Genomic DNA, 20,625 nt, shown 5'->3' with positions numbered 1-20,625 from the left:
GAGGCCAGTGCAACCTGTGTGCTGCCCACCCTGCACGCCTCACGGAGCGGGTTGCTGGAACCTGGGCAGGCGGGCTCTGAAATCAGGGGAAGGCCTACAAATGTGCCCACGTCTGTTAGCGCACAGTTCCCTCAACCCTGAACAGGCTGGGGGCTGCGGGGAGGGCGCCGGCCACTGGGGAGAAATCCCGCTTGCTTTTGTTTTATTCTGCCTTGCCAAAGGTTTTGCCTACGTGCATAAATCAGATTCTGCTCTATAGAGATAAATGTGTAGAGCTGACCGCAGCTTCTCCGTGTAAGCCCAGAGTAATGCCTGTGGTTCTTCTTGCCCCCTCAGAGCTATACCATCTTGTTTAATCCAAATCCATTTCTTTCTTGGAGGAAATAGGAGCAGCCACAGAGGAGGCAGGAAGCGGAAAGTGCCCTAGTGTCCCCAGAGCAAGCTGTCCAGTCCAGGGGGCTCAGAAAACTGCACAGGTTTTCACATTTTCATGCTCAAACCCATACGCTGGCAAAAACGGAACTGATGTAGGCTATTTATAGTCCTTACTTATCCTACTTAGTGTAATCTCCATGCATTTTGCTGTACAAAATATTAATGGGCTTGAATACAGGGTACTGCCCCAGACCCCTCCAGGGTGTTCATTATATACAGTTTGTGCAACGTGTTGCCTTTATAAAATCTGAAACGTACCTGACCCCACGGTTCTGAGTAAGAGATCAGGGGCCATAATGGAAACTCTCAGGCACAAAGGCACATGTGAAGGAGCATGTCCCCACGCCCGTCCGGGGCTGGCGGAACAGACTGTTCTGTTACAGGGCTCAGGTGAGCAGCGGCCACACCCTGGGACTGCGGAGCGTTGCCCAGGTGCCTGGCGAGAAGCCTCACAGGTGCTGCGGAACCCGCTCCCTGTCTCCTCCCGCCCCGAGACAAACCGGGACCCGGCCCCCAGCCGGCCGTGGGGAGGGCAAGGCCCTGCTCCCTGCCCCACCAGGGCTCCTTGGAGGCCAGCCGGGGAGAAGGGTCCCTGGTACCCCAACACCCAGGCCGCCAGGTGAAGTAACAGTTGGCACGCACGCCACGATGCTAGCTACCACCAAAAGCCGGCAGTATTTTATGAGCCTTAGAAATTGTTGTACCAGTCCACTATGAATTATTGAATTAGCACTGCATATTTATAGCAACGTCTTAACAGTTTAATAATTTACTTATCCCTTCTGGATCCTTTGGTATATTCCTTTCATTATTAGGGAAAAGAGTCCTTTTAGAGCTGACTTCACTGGGCCACTCCCTCGGGGATGCTGCCTGAATTCTAAAACAGAATCCACACAACTGTTGCTAAGTGTGAAGTGCCCGACACAGCAAATCGACCAACCCGCCCGGAGGCCGGCGCTCACCTCCCTGCCCGTGTCTCAGGACTGCCAGGGCTGCGGAAACTGGTCAGCCCTGAGACACGGACACTGGCGTTTAGTGTCCTACGTGGGTTACATGGATTAGGAGACCGAATAGGGACCTAAGCATCGTTAATAGTAATACCATTTCTCGGGGAAAATAAATCTTACATGCGAACAAGTGACCGCCCTGCATCTGGAGCGCGCTTCCGCGTGACATGTGGCTGCCACCCCAGACCGAGCCATTCCTCGCCCTGCTCCTCACTCGTGCTCTTAGGTGCTCGTGACAAATGAAAGTCGACGGAAGCGGTTCCTGTTTCTTAATATTTGCAGGTGATCAAAGCCAGGAATCAGGGATGGCCATAGGTCAAGAGAAGGAAATATCTAAGGGAAGAGCTGGATCCTTCAGGTATTTGAGAGTCCAGCTGCAGAGGTGAAGCATGGTCAACTGTCCGTGTCCAGGGTGTGGTAGTGACGGCGCGCGTCTGTCTTCTCCGAGCCTGGAGAAAACGCCTTGGACATTACAGTCCTTTTGCATTGACTCGGGGTGTTTTTGTCAGGAGTAAAGTCACACTTCCTGAGGAAGATGCCGCTTCTTTACCGACCGAGTTGGCTGCCTTCCAGCTTATGCCTCAGTCTGGTCACCTGTGCTTTTTGAACCATTGCAGATTTTTAGAGAAATAGGGCAAGAGTCCTGCAAAGACCTCCAGCCCTTATTGGCAGCTGCCGGGAATTGCATATAGAAGGTTGACGGGGTTTTTCTTGTTAAATTTGTTCATTCACACTCCTGAAAGTTGTCTTAGTAAGGCCCTCACCCGCCTCTTCCTGTGCCCTCAGCATCTGTGCTTAACTTTTAAGATTCAACTCATGATTCCATCGCCATTCTCAAGTTTGACTTGAGACGATCTGAAGAAGTACCTCTTAGCCTGAGCTCTCTCTTAATATTGAGAAAACCTGTTTCTAGTCTTTAAGATCAGCCCGGCAAACACTGGAGAAGAGCCGTTCGCTTGGGAACTGCAGGTTACCTCCCCTTCGCCGGCAGCTCCCGCCCAGCCACACTGGTCGGTAACAGAACTTCATCCACACGTCCCTGAGGACTCCTTTGCCAGCCTCTGAGGCTCCGTGCACGAGGAGTCACGTGCATTCCTGAGACATGAGCCACAGGCAGCCCGAATTAATCCCCGGGGTCACTTCACTCCTTTCACAGACCATGCTGGTGACATGTCTCCGTGCTGACAGCATTTGTTGACACCATGCCAGGTGCTGGGAACACAACAAATTCAACCGTCGTCCTCGACCTTGAAGGAGAGCTGGGCGTGCAAGAGCCTACACGTTACTGTGACAGTGGGAAGTTCTTGTGTGAACACAGCTGGGGAAAAGACTGTTTGGGCGAAAGGTCAGGGAAAGCAACGGAAAGATCACCTGTGAGCCCTCTTTGAGCTGGTGTTTACTGGCTGGCTAAGATTAAGGTCATACAGGCAGAGGGAACACCAACAGTTTTCTTCCATGCAAGATGAAACGCCTAAGAGCCCCAGGAACGTTGAGGATCATTCTAGAATTCTGTGTCTCGGCTTGGAGGGACCGTGTGACATATTTAAACTGGTATGCTTTAGAGAGTGAAAAGAGTCACTGATGGTAATTACACAGGGACCAAGGCCTAAACCTGAGGGTCCCAAAGGAGTCATGTACACAGGGCCATCCCAGGGTAACTGGTCAGAGAAGAGGCAGTGGGGGGCCACCTGCTGTGTGTCTCCCAGAAAAGGATAGGAAGGCAAATACAGTGCCATCTGCCATTGTCATCATTTTTGAAGACCGCAATGCAAAAATGCTTGTACTTAGGTCCCCGATACTCATTTTCAGACTCTCTCACAGCCTTCTTACTGCACCATAAAGATGCTGGTTTTCTCTTTATGTTCGGATCAGCACCTTTTTGAGGTAAATGCCAAGGAAAAGCAACAAATTGCATCTGGAGCTTGAGAAGAACTCCTCTTTGGGGGTCTTCGTACCTGACAGAACTTCTCTTAAGACTGTTCGTGCGAGTACTCCCATCCCATGCCTGCTGCCGCTCTGAAACAAATGGAAACACCAACGATTTTCATCTGGCTGCTTTGTTCACGGATCTCACGTGAAACACTGCACTACTGGTTTCCTTGGGAAAGCCTCACAGCAAAGGGAGACTGTGCACCCACTTGCCCTAGGCAGACTCCGTGCCCCACACCTGTCCAGGTTTCCTCCTGGGTGTCTCCGTTCCTGAGAGTCCTTTCCTCTGGTTTCCAAGGTGACAGCTGGGTCGTCGGGTGCATTAACTCCGGCGACGGCACAGTGCGAGCACAGGCTTTCTGCAGATTTGCTGGAATAGTTCTGGTTTCAAATATTCTCCCCTTGTCCACACGAGGACTTCTGTTTGTCAGGCAGAGTGTTCTGATTCCGGATAACAAAACAATAGCACGTGACACAGAGAAACCAGGGCCCTGGGTTCATTTCATGAGCAAGGAGGTCAAGTCTGTCTTGAGTCCCAGGCCACCCTGCGGAGCCCAGCACCCTCATGCAGTCGGGCTCGGAGGGCAGTTCCCGTCTATGTGGGTCAGGCGGGTCCCCAGCACCCCGCCCTGCGGCTGGCGCCGGTGGTTGCTCAGGAAATGTTTATTCCATGCACAGGCCCGGGCCCGGTGTTGACATGCAGGGATCCACATGCATGGACCTGCCGTGCCCTGGGCATCCGTGCTGCCCTGGAGCTCAGCTGTGCCAGGTCGAGTCCCCAGCCAGAATCAGCTCTGCCACTGAAATATTCTCCTCTTCCAATCGAATAAAACTCCCCTCCCTGCAGGGCCAGCAAGTGTTAAAAGTCGGGGAAAGGCCCCCAGCTCCTTTTTACCCCCAACCTTCATTGGCATTCCACATCATTTACATTCCTGGTGGTGATTCACTGATGTCACTAACCGTGGAGGTTCTCATACTCCTGTGAGCTGTGGCCGTGCTCTTCTTACACCTTCCATCGCTCGCTTGGAGTAGATGGGCCTTGGATGCGGATTTATTTGCTCCCCGTGGTGGAAGGAGGAAGGTTCTGGTGTGGGGGTCTATTCGTGAACGTCATCTCATAGTGAAGATTATAAATACAGGTTCTCCTTTGGTTTCTTAAACATGAAGTCTGCATTTAGCCCTAATACCCTCGAAGCATGTCATGGCCAGCCCACGGAGAGGCCAGCTCAGGGGGTCTCCTCCTGGTTGCTCTCTTTGTGGCTGTGGCCATGGGACCATTTCTCCAGGAGCTGCTAGGCCCAGTAAGGACCTCCAGGTCACTACTTGAAGCCCTTCCCCACAGCCCTGGCAGGTCCCATGGGGTCCTCAGGTTCCTGATGGGAGCCGTCCTCCCTCCCCATTGTGATGCGACTGAGATAAACCTGCTTCCATTTACATGCGGACCTTGTTAGAGTGCTCCCCTGGAGTCACCCTGTGTGTGCAGTGTGCCTAACGCATGGAGCTTGTCTGATCTTCCTCAAATCCTGTGAGCGCCAGAGGGATAATTAGGTCCCCATTTCAGATAAGGAACCAGGTTCAATTCAACTCCAGAACCCATGGCCACCGGCTCGCAGAATACGTGTTTTGTATGCGGCCCTGTTCTTTCAGCTCCATGGGACTGCGTCGCCGCCATTCATTTATCTGCCTCGCTTTTTAATAACAAGGCACACTGAATGCTTCTTTGGTGGCAAAGCAGATTATCTGGCTGTGCCCACGGCAAGCAAGGAAAAGGGCCCTATGGAAGCAGACACCCAGAGGGGAGGAGTGGTAAGGAGAGCACTAGGCCTGGGGTCCCGTGCAACACGCATTGGCTGTTTGCTTCTTCCCGTGCTCCCCTCTGGCTCTGCTGTTCTTCACTTGAAACCCTTATTTGCCAAGTTCAGGAAGAGTCTCGGGTTCCCTGCATGTCAGGAACAGCCCTGACGGCAGATCGCCTGTGGAAGTTCTGTCCATAAGGACATGCTCAGTTTTCTTGTGGTTGCCACCAACACTAGCCACATTGAAACAGGGACAGTCAGTTTCTGGGAAATCATGGTGACTGTTTCCACGTTAGCTTCTGGTAAACCTCATTGGCCCCTGGGACCAGCTCTCTGACGTCTCCTGTCTTTACCCAGCCTGCCTGGAGCCCTGTACAGTGGGTGAATGTCAGGTGTGTATGAGTGGACGGGAGGAAGAGGATGGCAGTGATGAGAAGCGGCGGCCAGTGTCCCCGCAGCCACGGAACAGGCAGGAAGCAGGAGGTGCTCAGATGTGACGAAATGCTTCCTAATTGTGAGGCGTGCTCGGCACTCAGTAGATATATATCTACGGGGAATAAATAATCGGTCCCAATAGACGAGTAAAACACAAAGTGACCCGGTCACCAGAGACCAAGCATCCTGACTGTTCAGTAGTGAGTGAGGGAGTGAAGGAGCGAGTGAGGGGGGGAGGGAGGGAGGGAGGGAGGGAGGGAGGGCGGGAGGGAGGGAACACTTCCACCAGCCCTCAGAGTGCTTTCCTCGCCACCTCAGGTGACGGCGACATGCGTCTGTGTCACGTCCAGCCTGTTGTGCTCCCGTGCTATCCAAATATTCTAGAGGCTTGCTCTAAACGTGGGTGGGGGTGGCTCTCGGATCAAAGGGAAGTCATCCTAACTCACTAGCTGGTTCAGAAAGGAAGAGCATTGGCAGTGGGTTTAGTTTTCTGCGTACGTGGCACCTCTTTTTCTGTGAATCCTGGAAAGGCATGAGGGTATGGCACGGTCTGAGGAGGGTCCACGCAGCTGGGGAGCAGCCGAGTTTGCAGGTCTAGAGACCACTGAGGAGGGCGGCTTAGCGTGTTTGCTGCTGGCTGGTCGCCCTCAGCACACCAGATCCCTCCCTGCCATGCGTTTGGAGGGTGGATTAAGGATGTAATTACTGGCGAATCCAGCAACACAGAAATCCAGCAGCTCTTGTCCATCATTCCACGTACTCGACTTTCATCTAAGCCGTGCGTAGTGTTCCCAGGCCATGTCTTGACTTTTGCTAGATGCAGGGCTCCCGTGGCTAAGGGAGAGTCTCCTGAGAGCACGTGAAATCTGGCACCTCTCCTCTTCTGTTGCCAGATTCCCCACAAACCATCCTCATGGTGGCTGGTCCCATGTAAGGTCAGCCACCTGTACTTCCAGAGATGGGAGTAGACAAGACCAGGTAAGCTTTTGGTGTCTGTAATTCAATTTAATATCAGTGTGTACTTCTTTCTAATAGGAATTCTATTAGCAGTTGTCTTGTCAGATTTTTTTCTACTTACACAATGATTTTCCTTTTTTAAAGGTATAATACGCATCCTCGAGATAATACGTAGTTTGTACTTTGAACCATGGACACTCTCCTCCTAAAAGTCGTGGCCTAGTAACACCCAACCCTTGACCCTGAAGACAGCCGACTAGATCTGGTTTATCACGATACATATGATAAACACTGATTTTTAGCACCTGTATAGTCATATTAACTATTCATTGGCACTTCCGTATAACTGAAATGCAAGACAGACACCAGAACAAATGTGTTCAGCATCAAAGACGGGATAGTTTTAAGTGTAAAAGTTACCTGCTGAAACGAAGTAACATTTGGAATTTATACTACATCTATGGTAGTTACACAGATTGTCTGATCATTTTGGACCGTGTTCTCGGGCTGTGCGGGAGACCAGGGTTTCCCGGCTGTAACGAGCTGACTGTCACGGAGGCGACTGTCACGGAGGCGGCAGAGGGCAGGCACTTCCTGGCAGAGCCTGGGAGCCTTTCCGAGCATCAGCCAGTATTGCCTGAATTTGCATGTTTAGAGCGGGCCCACCTACAGCTAGTGTCTTCTAACACGTTAGCTCTGGAGCTAACCAGCAGGCAGGCTTGTTTTCTTTTTTCCCAGTATCTTCCTCATTGACACGTGGTAAAACTCACACAGGTTAATTTTTTTTTTTTTTAATATTAAAGCTTAGCCCTTGCCTGTAATGATAACCTACATTCTTCCTAAAAGGTACCTTTTCTGGAACATTCAGCGACGTAAAGGAAGCTGTCAGTTTTCTGCCCTACACAGTTGGCCTTGGGTGGGGTGGGCAGGGGTTCAGATTCTTTGACCCCGGGGGCCCCCCTTTCTGCTTGTAATGCCCTCGGGTCGTGCCCCCTGGTACCGTACGGTGTTAGAACAAGAATAAGAAAACTTAAGGTGGATACCCTATCATTCTTCAAAGAGGCTCAGAGGAGCCCTAGGATTCTCTAGTCTTTAGAAAAAAGAAAAGAATTCTTAAATTACACTTTAGAAGACAAAATAGCCACTTCCGCACTTGTCATAGGCAGTTAGTACTCGTTACCGCTCTGTGTGACTTCGTCAGTGGAGGCAGGATTCTAAGTACGGTGTGTCCATCATCTCACTGAAACTCCCCACTCTTCTGTGGAACAGGGATTGTTCGCGTTTTACAGGAGGACACGGGCTCGGGGAGGCCGCTCCTCGGAACTGAGGCTGGAACCCAGAGCCGTTCGTCTCGAAAGCCCAGCCCTCAAAGTCCCGTTAACACAGCTTTCCTCTGTGCGTCTGAATCTTCCCCGAGCTCCACAGAGATGGAGCAGAATGAGGCAGATTTTCCAAACAACGCGTGCCCTGTCAGGGAGCGTGGCCTGGGTCCTCCCATCAGACACGCCGAGCCCCTCTATTGTGATGAATGTGGACATCTCCCCGGCCCGGGGTGACCCCCATGAATTAAATCCCTAAGGTGCAAGCTGAGTCTTTAGAAGGGATTTGTCATTGCGTCCCGGGAAGGAGGGAGAATGAGGCCAGAGCACAGGGACGAGAGAGCAGGGACGAGCCGCGACTCACGTGATGGGTCACCTGTGTGTGAAGAGCACGAGGCCTAGAGCAGCCTTCTGGGACCGTCGCGAGGGGAAGTGAAGACGCCCCCGCTCAGGTTGAAAATGTCGCTCACGGACAGTTACTCGCTGCTTAGGGAGACGGGGACACACCTGTTGTAGGGCGCCAGTAGCCCCTGCCCACAAGGAATGTCCGCTCCCAGTTACCCGCCCCACGCTGACCAAAGCTTTGCCCCGAGAGCCACCAGCTAATAAAAGGACCAGCAGTGCCATCTTGTGGGGAAGCTCTCGGCTCCTGAAATCAGCTGAAGAGAGAAACAACCTTGACTGTCAAACTCTGAAGAATGACATTGCAAAGAAATGTCTGGGTGCAGTCAAGTGAGATGTTCCCCTCTGGCCACCAGCCACACTAATTATTATTTTGGTGTCTAGAAGATTAATAACCCAAATAAATTAACACCAAGCCAGAAAGATATTTCAAGAACTGAAATGGCTAGAAAGGATTTGTTTTCCATCCCTTTACTAGAAAATATATTTAAAGTCACCCTAGGTGGGAATATATTTTTCCATAAACTCTCTGAAAACACAAAGCCACAAGCTTAGAGCAAAGTCACAATAGAGTAGCAGAATCTGCTTCTAGGTCGCAGTGAGGGCTCTGTCCTTTCATAGGGAGGGTCAGCAAGAAGACGGCTTTTCCCAGGTGTTCGTCACCCGAGCCGAGCACACCCCAAATCACCCCCGCCCCCATCACTGTGAGAGAAGAGGGCCCCCTTAGACCTCTTTGGCTTTGTGCTAACAAAGCAAACACCCCTTCCGTCCACTCACTGCGCTCTGGCGTCGTGTCTCTCTTCCCAGCACATGCGTGTGTACACTTGCCATCTCAGCTTGAATGTCACCTTTCCGGGGTCAGCACTGACCGCCCTCCGCGACTCAGGCCCCCAAATGTGCCCTAGCAGAGCACCCCACCCCTTTCTTTCCTGGCACGGTCCCCATTTATAATTCCACACCGCAGCACCCCGACTCCTAGCTGGCGTGACGCCCCAAGGACGGTGAGTGGCTGCTTCTCTCTCTGGCTCCAGTGGGGCCCGGTCAGCACAGCTGAGGTATGTGGGTGATTGTGACTCTGGCACAGGGAAGCCCTTCGCCGTCAGCCCACGGTGGGGGGGGGCCCCGTAAGTGTTTCCATTAGTGTGGCTGGATTTGGGGGGTTGGCAGCCTCTGTCCCCTTTTGGGCAAGCACACATAGCCTGGAAGGCCTGTGGTCTGGGGGCCCCCAGCTCCCCCCCCACCGCCCCCCTCGTGATAGGCTGCGGGGTAAACGGAGCTCCTGGGGCTGGGCGTCAGGAGAGACAGGCCCCTTCTCACAGCACTGTTAGCTGCTTGTTGGAAAATGAAACCGAGACTGCGACACAGCTTTCCGGGCCTGAGTGTTTATGCGAGCGCCTCCCCCGACGCACAGGCAGCTTGGACTTCCAGGGAGATTTCTAGGGAGAAGTCCCTTTCTGAGCACTCGTGCTTTCTTACTGGGCGGGGAGGGAGTGTCGTGTGCTGACTTCTCCCAGGTCCCCTGTAGCCTTTTCTGGATGACTCAGTGCTACTGATGGGCCCCCCCGGGGGGGGGGGGGGGGGGGGGGGGGGGCTAGACCAGCCACAGTCTGCAGCCTAGAGAGGGCAGAAAATGTCACATCACCTGGGACCTGCACTGACAGGTCGTTAAATCTTAGGACACACACAAAATGGAAAGTCTGTAATCTCGATCGTTTTTCTGTTGATTACATGAGGACTGGTACTATTTTGGATATATTGAGTTGAATAAAATATATTGATATTTATTTCAATAATTGCTGTTTTAGATTTTGGGGGGAGTTTTAAAAATATTAATTCCGTTTCTCGGCACTGAGGATTTTCATTTAAAGATGAGCCCGGCAGACTAGTCCTGAGGACGTCTGCACTCCCCAGAGTCACGTTCACTAAGAATTTCAGCCATTTCATCCTGCCTGTCTGGAATGCCAATAAGGCATAAACTTTATCCATCAAGGAAGTTTATAAGTAATAGGAAACTTTTGTTCAGGATGAGTGACCAATAAATGACCCTGTTAAGATGTGCTGTGGTCCTTAACAGGTGGACACTGGAAAGCTACGGGCATGGCGCAGGCAGGGGCCGCGTGTGCCAGGCAGGTGGGACGGAGCTGCAGTTCCTGTTGATCTATAGGAAGTGGTACCTGGACTCTACTCCCTGCTAATTATGCTTAGAGTTCCTTTCGTTCTAAATAAGTGTGGTTTTTAAAAACTGGAGAGGTTTGAGGATGTGGAGAGGGCAGCAGTGATATTTTTCACTGTCTCTGTTTCTTGAAAGTAACATTGCATCTTCAAAACAGCATCTGTCAGAATGGTATTTATGAAATTAAATAAATCCTCAAAGACACGATCACAGTTTCTAGAATCTTGGAAATGTAGGTTATGCTTTGCATGGATCCCTAATGGAATTTAAAGTACACGTGTTTTTGCAAACACAGCTTTGTGAGCAGACTCTTTACCAGGGTTTCTCGTTTGTGAATTTTTGTTTAAGCTACGATATCTCAAGGAGTTTAAAATGTGTTTTTGCTATATAAATGTAATAATCGTTTACCACTTTGTGATGGTATTAATTGAAAATGGAAAAAGGCATTGAGCTCGGGGGTCCTTTGGCCAAGCCTGATGAAAACCTGCACTGCAGCACGTGCTCGGGCAAACTAAGAGCTCTGTGAAAAGAGATACCGCTGTTCGCATCTATTTATCCGAGAGGCCGGCTTCCTGTCATCTTTTCACAGGTGGCTGCCACATGTCCTTAACTTCGATTACGGCGGTGGTCGGGAGTGGGGGTGTTTGTGTCCTAAAGACCTTGAATGAATGATCCGTTCGGATTGATGGTCACTATTCCTTCATGCAAAGAAGCTTATTCTTTAAAAACAATTTGCTAAACCTCAACCACAATGAGATAGTACTTCACACACATTAGGATGACTAGTACAAAACAGACAGACAGACAGAAAGTGACAGGTGTTGGTGAGGCTGTGAGACGCAGAGGTCCTGTGCATTGCTGGCAGAAAGTGAAACAGTAGAACTTCTCTGGAAATCAGTTTGACGGTTCCTCACATTAAACATACAATTACCACATGACCCAGCACATCCACTTCTGAGTATCCACACAAAAGATCTGAAAGCAGGGTCTCAACCAGATACCGCTACGCCCACATCCATAGCGTCACTGATCACGAGCGAAAAGGCAGACACAACCTCCATGTCCATCAACAGACAGATGGATAAATAAAAGGTGGTCTGTCCCTACCATGGAATATTATTCGGCCTTTAAAAAGCAAGGACATTCTGACACACGCTATAACATGGATTAACCTGGAAGACTGTGCTCAGTGAAATAAGCCAGACACAGAAGAACAAATATCGTATGATTCCACATATCTGAGGTCCTGGAGAGGTCCAGTTCTTAGGGCAGAAGGCAGCACAGCAGTCACCGGGTTTAGGGGCAGGGCATGGAGTTGTTGTTTACTAGGCACAGAGTTTCTGTTGAGGATGATGTAAAAGTTCTGGAAATGGTTAGTGTTGATGGTTATATAACTTTGGGAATGTACTTAATGGCACTGAATTGTACAATTAAAAATAGCTTAAAAGGTAAAAAAAAAAATTTGCAAACTTAGTTGCTGACCTAGCTGGCGTTTTGAAGCAAACTTGGAAGGGAGGGGAGAGCTTGCTCTCTGTAGGGGTCGTGTACCCGAGCTAACGCAGGCCGGAGTCTCCTCTGCAGCCTAGATAAGCCTTTGCAAGTACAGCACAATTCTTTGGTGTTCTTACAAAAAAAAAAAAGTGCTATCTTAGAGCAAGAACCTCCCCTCAGATGTGCTTGGTCTGCAGGCTTTCTCCTTAGAGAAGTATCTTCATTCTCCATGTGGGCCCTTGGGTTTTGTCCCCCGCCCCTGACCCTCTGAAGGACTGAGCTGGGACTGGGCGGTGGGGAGGGATTTCCTTTAGCCCCCAGAGTCCCCGCGGCCATTCAGCAGTCATGCTGTCAGTCTCCTTGAGAAGCTCGTTGGAAAGAGACACTAAAGTGGGCGCCAGGAGAATAACAATCGTACCTGCTACAGCCACGGACACAGAAGCAAGGCTGCGACTTCTAGCTGCATTTTCTGATGTCAGGGTTGGAGCAAGGTCACTGTGACCTCTTACCATAACCATCCACACATGCACTTCCCAAACGCACTCGAGTCGAGATCTAGAACCCACCCTCGTCGTGTTGAATGTAGGAGACACCCAGGGTCAGAATGCGAAGGGTCACCTGTGACACACAGAGGCCATCGGTGGAAGTGTGGGACCCTTGTCATCGACAGGGCTCTGAGGTCTGGAGGCCCTTCCTCCACACACACGGGGACAGGTGCTGGGAGCAGACCCTTGGCGTGGCCATTGCAGCTGGCGCTGTGCCTGCTGCTGGCCACCTGTTCTCCCAGGAGCCAGACGCGCCGCCTCCTGGGAGCATAACCTACTGATTCCATTACAGTTCTTTTATAGTCCAGTTCTGTGAGAAGTGTGTGTGTGTTTTCTACATATAGAACACAGAATTAGAAATGATTGTAACTTTTTTTTGCTTGTCTGCTTTTCAACAATACACAGAACATTATATGTGTATCTGGGGGAGGGATATATATTTTATATGTGTGTGTATATACACATATATGATGACCCAAGCTTCCTGGGCCGTCTTTTAGGGCTCAGTGCAGTGGAGGAGCTAATCTCTTCTATTGTGTGTTTATTCGGACTCCTTGTAGGTGACTTTCTCATCAGGTTCTTGGTGGGGGGGGGTGGGGGAATACAGGGAGTGTCTCTGTTTCTGCCTACAGGGCCTTGACTTGGGTTACAAAACCAATGAAAAATGGAAATGCTGGAAGCAATCCCAAGCTCATGGCACATAAAGACGGCCGGGCCTTACTGGAGGTGATGCTGCGTAATTAGTTATCAGAAGCAAACCATCCCTACTTCAAACATTTATAAAGAGTTAGAATCCAGAACACGGTTCCCAACCCTTGGCCGTGAGTGCCCAGCCGAGCCTGGGTGTGGGGCAGTCACTGCGGGACGTGCTGGGATTCAGACAAATCCAGGCGCACACAGCGGTGACACTGGAGCTGAGCCTACTCCTCTCTGGCTGGCTATTGATCCTGTGGCCACATCATAAAACAGGAAAAATCCAAGTCCGTTCACCACACACCGAGAGCTGCTAAGTGATACCAGGGTCAGGGGGGCACGTTTCTGTGCTGCTGAGTAAGACTGAAGTTTCATCTCATGGAGCAACAGAAATTACTTGGGGACTTCCAGGTGTTTGTGCTCAACTCGGAGGTAAACAGTGAACTTTCAGAACATGCGCACTTTGCCTGCAGTGACACACAGCTAAGACAAGCCTTTCTCTTCCAAGGACCCCAGAGCAGCGCTGATGGGGGCAGACGGGCAGCTCGCAGAATGGATCCGCCGTCAGCCCGGCGAGACGATCCTGAAACAAAACTCTCCACCTCCGCCCGCTGCTGCCATCGCACTCCCCCTCCTGGACTCGCCTTGTGGTCACCTGTGGCTCCCGGGTCTCCTGACCTCTGCTCGAGCCATTCCGGGGGTGTGCACACCTGAATGCTCCCTAAACTGTTCTGATGTTTTAAAAGTACGACACGTGCAGCCATTGTTAAAATGCCCAGAAGAGCATACAATAACATGGAAGTGTGCTCACCGTATCCTAAGTACAGAAAGAAGATTACAAAACAATCTGACTCTTTTTGTAAGAAAAATCGAATTTAATGAGAAAACAAGAGTGTCTGCCTCTCCGTAGATGGAAAGTCTAGGAGAATAGCCAACATGCTAACAGTGCCTATGTTTTGATTTGTCGGCTTCTCAACCATGCACATACCTTACGCTGGTCCTGTAATCTGTCCCCTCAGTTTCGGTGGTGATGTAGGCCAGCTGTGATTTAAGATGTTAAGAAATGACAGTAGCTTCACAGGGACCTTACATTTTTACTACTTGAGTCCCCGTAGGAGCCAGGAGCTTTGCACAGACTCCGGAATCTCACCCGTTAGAAGCTGCTAGAAGCCACGAGGACAGTGGATGGGGACCCCCTGGCCTGCAGGACGGGCAGCTCCTTCACTGGAGTGCCCGGGTTCATCCAGTGTGACCCTGTTTTCTGGCTTCCAGCAGCTCCTGTGTCCATAATTTCCTGAAACCGTAACTATAAGTTGGCCCATAGTTACATTCAGAGGATGAACCAAAAAGCAAAAAGAAAGTGCTTTTCAGCAGCTCATGGGCTGTTGGCTACAGTCTTTTCCTCTCACTCTTTGAATCACCTCAGGAGGAGGTGGACTCCTCTTGTGTTCTGAGCCCCCAGCCAGGCGGTCATTGTGATGAAATGACACAGAGGAAGAGTGTTGAGTCCTGCTTCCTCCTCCCTCCCCTGGAACCAGCCTCATCCATCCACCTTGGTGTCCTGTGCCGCGCGCGCTCTGTGACTTTTCTTCTAAACCGCCTTTCCTTGCCTTGCAGTCCACCTAAGCCGACCGTGTTCATCTCCGGTGTCATCGCCCGGGTAAGAGCCTCCGCGTGTGACCTCCTGGTTCCTTCTGTCTTTAGGAAACCCCATTCTCCTAGCCCAGGGCCAGGGGCGCTTTGTCGTCTCGTGTCCATGGAGCGCGCAGTAAGGGACGTAGGAACTGGCCACGCAGCGTGCGGTGTGAGCCGGCTGCCGCCTGTCCTCCCTCACCCGTGCCCTTCTCTTGAGACTCATCCAGGGTTCCGCAAACTACCCACAGGCCAAGTGTTTCTGGGTGACCTGTGAGCTGAGAATAGTTTTACCTTTTTTAAACAGTTGACAAAAATCGAAATACAAATTCTATGTCGTGACATACGGAAATTGTATGCAATTCATATTTCAGTGCCCACGAATAAAGTTTTCATGGCACAGTCATACACTGTCTGACAGCTTTCATGCTACAGTGGCCAAGTCAGATAGTTGAGGCAGAGAGTATGACCCGCAGAGCCTGACATATTCACTGTCTGACACACTGCAGAAAATGTGTGCTGAGCCCTGGACTAAACTCATGGGATTTAGTCACACCTTTACGTTTCAAAAGCCCCCTCTTCTGGTGAGACCCAGGATTTGGTTATAACCACAGACCTCCTACCAGCAAACTTTCATTGGGGATGGCATACTGATGCCATCCATGGTTCCTTGGCTGTCAGCACGCCTGAGCACTTAGCATGTGATGTAGAAAGAAAACGCCATTGCCAGGGACAGCTCACCACAGCCGTCCAGAGACTGGGACAGACGGGTGGGAAATCTACTACATGTCCAAAAGTCAATACAAGTCCAAAAGTCAACCGTGGCCGTCGGCTCAGCCGGAGCGCCTTGGCCCAGCCATCACGTGTGCACTGTGGCACAGGAAGGCTGTGCCTCCCTGAGAAACAGTTCGGGACCTTCTCCGAGGCCTGGCAGGTTGTCAGGCGCTGTCTCACGCTTTTCGGCCCTGCCCTGTGTTTCCTTCCCAACTGGTGCCCCCATTCACAGCTGTGGTGGCAAAGCTGAATTTAAGAGCCTGGGTTTGGGTCTGTCTTGCCCCCAGTTCAAAAGACTACAAGAACCGTTCTGGCAGAAGAAAGCCACCCAACCTAGCTCCCAGTAAGCCGTGTGGTGACCTGATCTCGTGCTAGGGGCAGAGACAGCTAACACTCTCACCTTCTGGATGGTGCCTGGGTCTCAGTGCCTCTTCCCCTCCCCGGAGGGTTTCAGGACCCACGCTGCCCCAGGACACAGGCTTCTGCCTGCCCACAGGGACGCGGTGGGCATGGGGTCGTGGCCCTGCTCCTGCATGACCTTAGCTGTTCTATGTCTTCTGACAGGGTGACAAAGACTTCCCACCGGCGGCCGCCCAGGTGGCTCACCAGAAGCCCCACGCGTCCATGGACAAGCACTCTTCCCCGAGGACCCAGAATATCCAGCAGCCTCGCAAGTGACCGGCGAGGACCCAGCGCCCTCCCCAGCCATGCCTTGGTTCCCCAATATTTGTATTTCCCCAGCAAAGAAAGCCGCATTTTCTTCAAAACGCTGCTGCATTGGGAAATCTAAGGCAAAGCAAACCGCCTTCCTTTGCCTTACATTTCCGTGTTGGAAACTAGAAATAGACCCCAAGCCGTGCTTCCAGGAGTCCTGGTTGGTGTGTGAGGCCCACTGGGCCACTGGGAGGACGTGCCAGCCCTGAATAAAACAAAGTTGTTCAGTTTAGCTGTAGTTTTGTCTCAGCAATTGCCTAACATCCCTGCCTGTGGTCTTAAAACCAATAGGGCACAAATTTGGGGGGGTGGATTAGATTAAGATTAGGGGGATAGCTCGATAATTTCATAATTTTTAGTCCAAGGATAGTAAAGTCTTACCACCTGAGGGAGCGTGAGGAATGAGGGTGGTAATCGCGGGGGAGTGTTCTAGAAGGCAGAGCAGGGAGAGCCAGACGACAGCAACACTGAGTTTCTCTCCCTGTGACGAGGGATCGGAGGGATCGCAGTGCAGAGCGGCACCAGGCACTCCCCAGACAGCGGAAGAGAAGCTCGCACCTTGGAAATGGCTCTGTCACTCCAGGAGTCATAGTGCTACAAAGTTAGAAAGTAGGCAGTTTGCCCAAAGGAGTACTTCTGGAATGAGAGCTCAGGGTGGGTTCCACGTCCATGCTGCTGCCACATCCAGACGGGTCCCGCCCAGGACAGCCAGGCAAACCTGCCTTGTTCAGTGCTCAGCTCTAGCGCCGTTTGTGAGTTCTGGGAGTGCTTACTGACCAGGTAGAGGAGCAGGCACACAGCGAATTCTGGAACGCTACAGCAAGTGCGGTGGATGCTTAGAAAGACCAGATGAAAACCTGCGTTTTGTGTTTCCAGGGAAACGTAGAAACACCACATTCCATTTGAGTTAAAACCTGTTTGTCAGTCAGTCCAGCTGTCCAGAGCTCCTGCCCGCATGCACATTTGCCTGGGCCGGTGGGGTTACCCCACTTTCTGCACCCGTTTACTGCCCAGAGCCGGCCTGGACGCCTCTCTGGCTCACAGCTGTAGATGCCCAGCTTTCTGAAAAGCCAGGGGCTCCTTTCCTCAGCAGTTAACCTCCTGCAGAGCAGACGCTTTGGAGAGGGCGCGGTGACTGCCCCATCACCAGCAGTGGTGTCTGCTGCAGGCTGGCAGTGGTGCTGTGACCGGTGCACCCCCCGGCCCCTCTGACGCCATGATCAACTCCATAGCTGCCGACCGGTCACAGTGACACATACGTAGGCAGACCCCCTCTCACCCATCCCTAAGGGAGCAGCTCTGCACTTCCATTCTGAGGGCAGCGTTAGGTTTCCCACCCCATTTCAAAAGCCGGGACGGAGCCCTCCAGGCCCTGCCTCGTCACATGGGGTGTGTGTCTTAATCACTAGGATGTTGGTATAAACTGAGGCTGGCTTTTGGAGATGCGGCCTCCCGGCCGCCTCCTGGAGCTTGTGTCTCAGAAGGGCTGCCGAGAGCAGACAGCACCAGGTCAGGCCTGTGAGCCCTGCACCCTCCGCTACGGGACTTAAGACACATCAGTGATCCTTCTTGGCTTTGCAGCGACGGCCAGGCTGTTTCCCAAGGTGTATTTCTCAGGTACCTTTAGCAGCATCTGGCACGTGCCTGTGGGCTCTAGGTCACTGAAAGCAAAATGTTTCCCTGAATGATTTTATCAATTGTTAACTTCAAGATTAATAGAGATTGTAATAAAGACCCTGCATTTCTTCTTGTGGTTTGTTTTTTCTTCTATTTTAGAGATCTTTCTTTTACATGTTACAAGGGTTGCCAGATGGTTTCAGTAAAAATGCGAACACACATACATGACGGGTATTTGCACAAATTGTTCCCAGACAGAGTCAAACTATGGACACCTGGCACCTCAAGTGTAGTCATCTACCTTGAAATGTCCTAAAATGGAAAAGCATAAGGCAAGTGATGAAAACGTCTTACCAGGGCCTCGCAGCTGGCTCTGTAGGTGGGCCCTTGGGGACAGACTTGAGAAGGAATCGTTAGTCATGAGCCCCGGGGGGGTGGGGAGGCAAGCCGCTTCTGACAAGACATTTGCCTTTCCCCAAAGGCCTCCTGTACCCCAGATGAGTCGGATCCGAAAATAGTCTCAAGCCTTCAGCCCCGAGATCCGGAATCATCACAGATGGGAGCTTTTCTCACCCGGTGCCCCATTGGTCGGGAGGACCAGGGCTGTGTTACGATCTCAAATGCTGACTCACAGGCACACAAGCACACACCAAAAGCGGAACAATGCTACTGCCTGCCGCTGGTCCCGGTTCTTTCATGAGCTAGGTGTGGACGCAGGTGAGCCCGTGTGTGCGGTGGGAGCAAACCTGCAGGCTGTGGCAGGCCCGCAGCTTGAATGAGGACCCGTTGTGGGGACACCGCGCTCAGGCACCCCAAGAAAGGGCAGGGCTGGAGGGAGGGCCTGGGGGGCAGGGGAGACACTGCCAGACCCAGTAGGTTTGTAATTAATTTTAAAACATCTGCCCCCTGCCTTGGTGGCCTGTGGTGCTCTATCTGGTGTTCTGCAGCTTTTTCTGACTCCACAGCTGCGCTGGTTAAATGCTTCATCTTACAAACCCAAGTAAACTTTTCTTCCCCAGGCATCCTTGGCATCCTGCTGGCCTCTGCAGTACAAAACAAAGCAAAAGCCAGCCATTGCGTAACCCTCCCAGGAGGCGGATATAGCCATATGCTCCTGAAAAACGGGGGGGTGAGTGGGTGGTGGAGGTGGTTATCCAGGAAACTTCGAGTACTGGAAATGTCCTCAATAGTTGTACTAGCCAGAGTTCTCCAGAAACAGCCAGTAGGGTGTGGGCGGGTAGGTAGGTAGGTAGCTGATGATAGATGATAGATAGATAGGTATTTGTTTTAAAGGACTGGCTCACGTGATTATTGAAGATGGCAAGTCCAAAGTCTACCGGGTGGGCCAGCGGACCAGAGAAGAGCCAGGGTTGCAGTTCAAGTTCAAAGGCCTCTGCTGGCAGAATTCCCTTTTTGCTTGGGAAGGGGTCAGGGGAGGTCAGTCTTTGTTCTATGAAGGTCGTCAACTGATGTGACGAGGCCCAGCCACATTATGAAGAGTACTATAATTCACTCAAAGTCCACTGATTTAAATACTCATTCCCACCCAGAATGAGATTTAAATACTCATTCCCACCCAGAACACCCGCACGGAAACTTCCAGAGGAATGTGTGACCAGATATCTGGGCACCGTGGCCCAGCCAAGCTGACACATAACATAGGTTCATTGCAGCTCATTTTTCTTGAGACCCTCAAAGCATCTGGGATCTGTTTTTACTTTGACCACAGGCACATCTCACAACATTCTGTCTAACATTCAACTGGCTCTTTCAGACAGACTTTCTAAAATTAAGCGCATTCCTGACGAGAAAATAAATTTTTTCTCATCTTCCCCTTTAATCCTAAATATTATGAATCCCACTGCCATCCTTTCAGAAACATCCAGTTTTTCAACTGGAAAAGACCCAACATGATCTAATGTAATGAACTGATAGAATCTGCGGGATTTGGAACTCTGCACGGAAGCCCCAGATGAGCTTTCTGATGACATTTCAGCATTGTTATTCTGTGCTGCCAAGGGTCACCTAAAAGAGAGAGTCCAACATTTGGTGGCACAATGGCTCGGTTTCTGTGCAAATTGCCAGAAACCCACTTGTGTGATTCTTTAAATAGAGATGGTTTGAGAACATGCAATGTGCTTAGCGTTCTAATACAAATCTCCATTATCTCTAGGGCAGTGGTTTCCACCTGGGGCAAAGTGACCCTCAGAGGACATTTAGCAATGTCTGGGGACATCTTTGGTTGTGACTCCAGGGGCTTGGGGAGGGGTGCTAGTGTGTAGCAAGGGCCAGAGGTGCTGTTAAATATCTTAAAATTCACAGGACAGTCCCCACCACAAATAAGTATCCACACAAAACTGTCAGCAGTGCCGCGGCTGAAAAACCTTAATAGTCCTGTTCTGGAAGTCCATGACTCATTAATAATGCAACTAAACAATTAAAGGCAAGTTCCGCTCATGCTGGAATCTTGAAAAAAATATGTGTGTTTTAGTGACAGGGACGCTCAAGTAGAAGCAGCTAAAGGAGCTCAAACTCCGTCTGCCTTTCGGTCCTTGGAGCAGATAATAGCAAATTGCTACAACGCAGATTTGCTCCTGGCTGCAATGGACATTTTAGATACAGCAAGCCTTTCCCTTCAGGGAGAGTGTGCAATGGTTCTACAGCATCACGGTTGTTTTCTCAGCCACCAAAACGAAGAAGAGCGGA

The 20,625-nt window shown here is 51.1% G+C and overlaps 1 protein-coding gene across 1 annotated transcript in view; it reads left to right on the top strand.

The window, feature by feature from the left end:
• Positions 1 to 18,049, top strand: part of DAP (death associated protein) — a 48,699-nt gene extending 30,650 nt beyond the window's left edge. The window contains exons 3-4 of the mRNA XM_033109954.1: positions 14,800 to 14,842; positions 16,153 to 18,049. Of these exons, the coding sequence (XP_032965845.1) occupies positions 14,800 to 14,842; positions 16,153 to 16,266 (157 nt within the window). The 3' untranslated portion in view covers positions 16,267 to 18,049. The remainder of the gene's footprint in view (positions 1 to 14,799; positions 14,843 to 16,152) is intronic.
• Positions 18,050 to 20,625: the final 2,576 nt, after the last annotated feature.

Source organism: Rhinolophus ferrumequinum, chromosome 7 (genome assembly GCF_004115265.2).
Source record: "Rhinolophus ferrumequinum isolate MPI-CBG mRhiFer1 chromosome 7, mRhiFer1_v1.p, whole genome shotgun sequence".
Taxonomy (NCBI): Eukaryota; Metazoa; Chordata; class Mammalia; order Chiroptera; family Rhinolophidae; genus Rhinolophus; species Rhinolophus ferrumequinum.
The sequence above is the reverse complement of the archived record's forward strand: the minus strand, read 5'-3'. Positions and strand labels throughout refer to the sequence as shown.